Source organism: Aphanomyces invadans (genome assembly GCF_000520115.1).
Source record: "Aphanomyces invadans strain NJM9701 unplaced genomic scaffold supercont1.13, whole genome shotgun sequence".
Taxonomy (NCBI): domain Eukaryota; phylum Oomycota; class Saprolegniomycetes; order Saprolegniales; family Verrucalvaceae; genus Aphanomyces; species Aphanomyces invadans.
The window spans coordinates 581958-586680 of record NW_008580158.1 but is presented as its reverse complement, the minus strand read 5'-3'; the positions used below and the strand labels follow the sequence as shown (position 1 = coordinate 586680).

The 4723-nt window shown below is 52.0% G+C and overlaps 3 protein-coding genes across 5 annotated transcripts; 2 read left to right on the top strand and 1 right to left on the bottom strand.

Moving 5' to 3' along the window:
- Positions 1 to 29: 29 nt before the first annotated feature.
- On the top strand, positions 30 to 357 carry H310_07154 (hypothetical protein; the record flags this gene model as incomplete). Its single annotated transcript, XM_008872486.1, has 2 exons — positions 30 to 116; positions 164 to 357. The coding sequence occupies 2 exons, from the start codon at positions 30 to 32 to the stop codon at positions 323 to 325; spliced, it is 249 nt and encodes an 82-aa protein (XP_008870708.1). The 3' UTR covers positions 326 to 357.
- A 240-nt stretch (positions 358 to 597) lies between these two features.
- H310_07153 (hypothetical protein) lies at positions 598 to 1355 on the bottom strand. Its single transcript, XM_008872485.1, has one exon. It carries the CDS (start codon positions 1250 to 1252, stop codon positions 671 to 673), a length of 582 nt encoding a protein of 193 aa, XP_008870707.1. The 5' UTR covers positions 1253 to 1355; the 3' UTR covers positions 598 to 670.
- Positions 1356 to 3441: 2086 nt separating this feature from the next.
- Positions 3442 to 4723, top strand: H310_07152 (hypothetical protein). Of its 3 annotated transcripts, XM_008872482.1 has the most exons (7): positions 3442 to 3753; positions 3806 to 3868; positions 3932 to 4024; positions 4071 to 4151; positions 4205 to 4359; positions 4404 to 4554; positions 4607 to 4723. In XM_008872482.1, the coding sequence occupies exons 1-7, from the start codon at positions 3466 to 3468 to the stop codon at positions 4709 to 4711; spliced, it is 936 nt and encodes a 311-aa protein (XP_008870704.1). In that variant the 5' UTR covers positions 3442 to 3465; the 3' UTR covers positions 4712 to 4723. The 3 variants fall into 3 exon arrangements, with proteins under 3 accessions (XP_008870704.1, XP_008870706.1, XP_008870705.1); XM_008872484.1 differs by lacking the exon at positions 4607 to 4723 and having other exon boundaries at positions 4404 to 4603; XM_008872483.1 differs by lacking the exon at positions 4607 to 4723 and having other exon boundaries at positions 4205 to 4603.

Here is a 4723-nt window from a genome sequence, read left to right as displayed (position 1 = left end):
TCTTTCCCGACCAATGTTTTCTCAACGAAATGTTTCCTGACTTTCAAGTGGTGAGCTACAAGTACAATGCGGTCAAGACGCTGCGGACGGCCCATCCCAAGACATGGGATATCCAGGTTTGCCCGCAATGCCTTCGAACAAGTCGCAGATAGGTTTGTTGTAGGAAGTGAAGAACTTGCACTTCATTTTGACCAAGCCGTGGAACGTCGACCCGTCTGACCCCGCCCAAATCGACCCTTTCTTTGACCTGTACGAGTTTTGGTGGGCTGCTCGTGACGATGCTGCCGCCGTAGCGTCCCTGAGTTCTAAAGGAAGTCGGCCATAAACGTGGAGAAGTCAATGATGTTGGTGTTGTCTGGACCTCTTCTGTACTACTGACCGTTTGAGGCGACAAGTCAGTCCATCATAACAGTCTTATCGCCGGCAAAGCTGGAACGAGGCAGCACGGACGATTGTTTCCATGGAACCTGCGGTGAGAACATTCAATCGATGGAAACTAGAAGAGCACCATGGCATGGGCTCATCAGGTGCTTGGAATTTGAAGGAAGCGCCTATGTGGACACCTAGTGTTCAAGAATTGGCAGCCGGGAGAACACTTTCGTCGACTTGAACACATCAGAATCAATTATAATAGCGCTTGGCGACGGTTGCGCCTCTTGGTGCAATGCATTTACTGATCCATTGGCCATTTGCCTTCGCAGTCGCCTTCTCGGACGACTGTGATCTTGACGTGCTTTGCACATGCGTCACGCTTCATCGAGCACTCGTTTTCGTAAGTGTGTCCGTCCGAGCCACATACAGGATGGAAAACTTCGACGCACGCTTGAGGGCAATCAGGGTCCGCCTGGCGCACGTGGACACCGGCATGCACGTCGCACGCGCCTGTGAAATCCACGCTCACTTTGGTGTTATCGTGGCACGCCTGTCTGCGAAGCACGCATTCGTTGTCGTACGTCTTGCCATCCGTGCCGCACACGGGTTGGTAGATTTCGATGCACGCATCCGGGCATGCTTCGGACAGCTTCCGCGTAGTGCTGCATCGACCTTTTGACACAAGTTCCAGCGTCGGATTGTTGCACTTGGCCCACTTGAGCAAGCATTCGTTGCCGTACGTTTGACCGTCGCTGCCGCAAACTGGCATGTAGATACGCGTACATCCACGGACATTGGCGCAGAAGTCTTCCGTTTGGTTGTCCGCGGATGTAGCAGTGGCGAGGGCTGCGATGCATGCGACGACGGTGGGTCCCTTCATCTTCTTCGTGTTTTGGGAAATGGCATAGGATCGGTACAGTAGCGGCAGGCCCAAAATGTCGAAAGGAGGGACGCCGAAAAGTATACGGCGAGGTGTGGTGGATTCTACTTTAAAGCTTGATTAATATATGAAACTTCCGACTCCTGCGACACAGAAATACGACAAACGCACGATTTAGTAAAATTACCTACGAATGTCGGTAATATCATAGTAAGTTATATAAAAAACACATACTCCACCTTGGAATTAGAAATTAGCATACAGCCACGAATGGAAAAAACAATATTTCCTGTTTGAGGATACGTTAAGGTTATAGGTTAAAGGGGTAATAATCCACAATTCGAGACAATGCAATTATTGGTTGTATTCTGCATGCTATTCCACCTCGCTCCTCTACATCATCGGCCTCGTCGTGCAGGACGTCATCGCAAAACGCAGACAAGTTGCTCTTGATGAATGTCCGCTTGTCGACGATCATTGGGATATCAGGCGGTTCCGAAGCTTTGAATAACGGAAGTTGAGCTGGAGAAGTTCCGCTGTGAGGCGGCAGTCGACGTCGCCTGAAAGCTTGATGGCGGTCTCCCGCAGTACTTGCCATCGATCATCCAGTAGTACGGCAAAATGGACTTGGTGTCATTGGTCAGCATCCTGAAGGGCAACGGGCTGCTGCGTCCTTCTCGTGTTCCGCTGTATTCGCGAACTCGGTCCACTGCATGTCAATGGTTTCCGCTCGGCTTTCATCCCGCGACTTGCGGGGCTTGTTGTCAATGAACTTGAACAGGAAGTCCTCGAGAACGCCACCAGTTTCACAGCGATTTTGTTATTATTGTTCATACAGAGTGTCGAATTATTGAATTGTTATAACAGGATGTCGAATTATTGAATATATTTAGACCTGATTAAGACCTTTGTATGGGGCGAATTGAATTTTTATAAAGAAAAATCGTTCATCAGTTAGGTCTACAACCCCAACTCGCTCCAACCCTGCATGAAACGATACGAAACGCACTCGATGCAAGGTGATTTCTCCAAGGAGAATAGAATTCGCTGTGTTGGCAGTCGACCAGTCCGCTGTGTTCGTGCAGCATCTCCCTCGATGCCGCCAGCCCCACCGTGGCCACCGTGGCTAGAGTTACAGTATACAGAGAGACCGTCTGGTGGATGCTGATGCTCCACCTGCATGCACGGGAGCAATACGGCGGAACCCTGCATGCGTTTACAAGTAGCGGGAAGGGTGTCAACCTATCGCCGAGTCATCCACGACATGCTTCGCCGCGTGGTGCGGACATCCGAGCGTGCTACATCTCGACTTGCGGTACATCGGCATGTGCTTGCGTTGATACAGGCGAAGGCAGCGCTGATGTCTCGCATCAGGATACGTGCCAATTACGTGGGATGCCAGCGGAGGGTTCCGTCGTTTGTAGTAGGCCATAGATTCCCGTCACGAACTGAAATGACCACCAGTGTAGCAAGACGTTAGGTTGTCTGAAGCGTGACGTTGACATTGCTGCGCTTGTGTACTTTCGAGTCGGTGCATTCGCCACGGTGACGAACTTCGAGCGTCGACGATAGCCCTTGCTTGCACTTGGCAACTTTCAACTCGCAGGAGTTGCTGTACGTATTCCCATCGCTGCCGCAAACGGGGTCCCATAACGCAATGCACGCAGCAGCACATTTACCGTCAAGGTTGTCTTTGGTCGGAGTTGCACCGTCGCAACCTCCGTTTGCGTTGTGGAGTGTCAATGAGGGGATACGACACTTGGCGTTTTTGAATTCGCAGACGTTTGCATACGTGACTCCGTCCGAGCCACACACTCGGGCGTAAGAATAGCCGCATGCTGATGGGCAAATCCAAGTTGGGGCGTCACACGGCCCAAAGGCATGCAAAGTTAGCAGGTGCTTGCTGCATTGGGCAATGCGGAAAGTGCAAGGATTGGCATAGGTGGTGCCGTCAGACCCACATACAGGGTTCATCTCACGAGTGCACGCTCGGGAGCATGCCTCGGTCGTCATGTCTTGGCTCGCAACGCGGGGCGTCAAGCAGGCGAGAGCGACGAGCAGTTGCATCGTTGTCCCAGGCAAAAAAGCGCAATGGAACTTGACTGAGCAACTTCAATCGCAAGCACGTACATACATTAATCAAGATCATTTTTATCCGGAGGATCATCCGTACTTTACGTGTCGAATTCCATCAAACTGCGGCACGACGAAGAATGACCGACGCGGTGCTGACGTGGAAAAGCCAGCTGATGGAGTACGACCCGACATCGGACGTTTGGAAGGAAGCAGCACTGCGGATGCGACAGTACGCCACCGACTTTGTCGACGGTCTGAAGCAACGCCCGAACGACACTCGTGCTGTGGACGAAGTCCGTTCTCTCGTGCCAAACGATCTTCGCGAAGAGCTCGAGGCACTTCCCGTTGCACAATTCGCACTTGGTCTCATCTTTTATCGACCTTTCCAAGAATTCGACCGCGTCTATCGTCATTTCTCCCACGAGGTGGTTGATCCGCGGCATTCGTCTGAATGGATTCACAGATCGGTGGATGTAGTACGCCAAGGAGCTGTCCATGCAAGCAAGGAAAGACTACAGCGAGTTCGACACGACGAGTTTTGTACGTTTTCTGTGGCTTCCTGCCCGCCATCTTCTCACCAACGGCATCATCGAACGTGTGTAGGTGTACGGCGAAGTCTTGTTTTTTCCGTTTGCGGACATTTTGCTCTCCATCTCAGACGACATTCCACACGGCAATGGCATCTTCTACGACTTGGTACATTGCGTGTCTCCAATGCGTCGTGACATGTTCGGTGGCGCAGGGATCGGGGATCGGCAAGGCCGTTGTGGCAGCGGCGCTCGTGCACAAGTTTCACAAAGCGATCGGTATTGAACAACTTAAGGTACTCTCCGACTAGGAACCAACTCAGTGGTCATGCTCTGCTGTGCAATCCAGCCGCTGGTCGACTTTTCCCACGCCCGAGTCGACAAACTCATGGAATTCAACGACATGGCGGGCCAAACGATCTCGTACATTTGCGGAAGCTTCTTCGATCACAATTGGAGTGATGGCGATGTTGTGTTTTGCCACAGCACATGCTTTTCACCAAGGCAAGATCAACAGTTGACGAAAACCTCACGGCTTGTGGACGTAGCATGTGGGAGCGCATCTCAAAGGACGCGGAGCAGCTCAAGCAAGGCTCGTACTTCATCTCGGTGTCGCACATCTTGGCGTCACCGCTATTTGAAGTGCTGCGCACGCTCACATTGCAAATGGGATGGGGCCACTGCACCGTGTACATTCAGGTAGGCGTCTGGTCGTTGTAGAAAGTGTCGATGGGTTGACATGATGATGCAGCGCCGCCGTCGCATCGGACGATGGGCAAGCAAGATGCTCAAGGGAAACGCCGCCCGAACAGACTTGCATCGACCAAACGTTAAACAAAGCGAAGTGCGCGAGTAAAGTTGCGATGTC

Bases quoted from the DNA above. Each gene is read 5' to 3' on its own strand.
- H310_07153 (XM_008872485.1), bottom strand. From the start codon at position 1,252: ATGAAGGGACCCACCGTCGTCGCATGCATCGCAGCCCTCGCCACTGCT.
- H310_07152 (XM_008872482.1), top strand. From the start codon at position 3,466: ATGACCGACGCGGTGCTGACGTGGAAAAGCCAGCTGATGGAGTACGAC. The intron at 4,025-4,070 runs GTACATTGCGTG...TCGGTGGCGCAG, and splicing joins ATGGCATCTTCTACGACTTG to GGATCGGGGATCGGCAAGGC. The intron at 4,555-4,606 runs GTAGGCGTCTGG...ATGATGATGCAG, and splicing joins ACTGCACCGTGTACATTCAG to CGCCGCCGTCGCATCGGACG.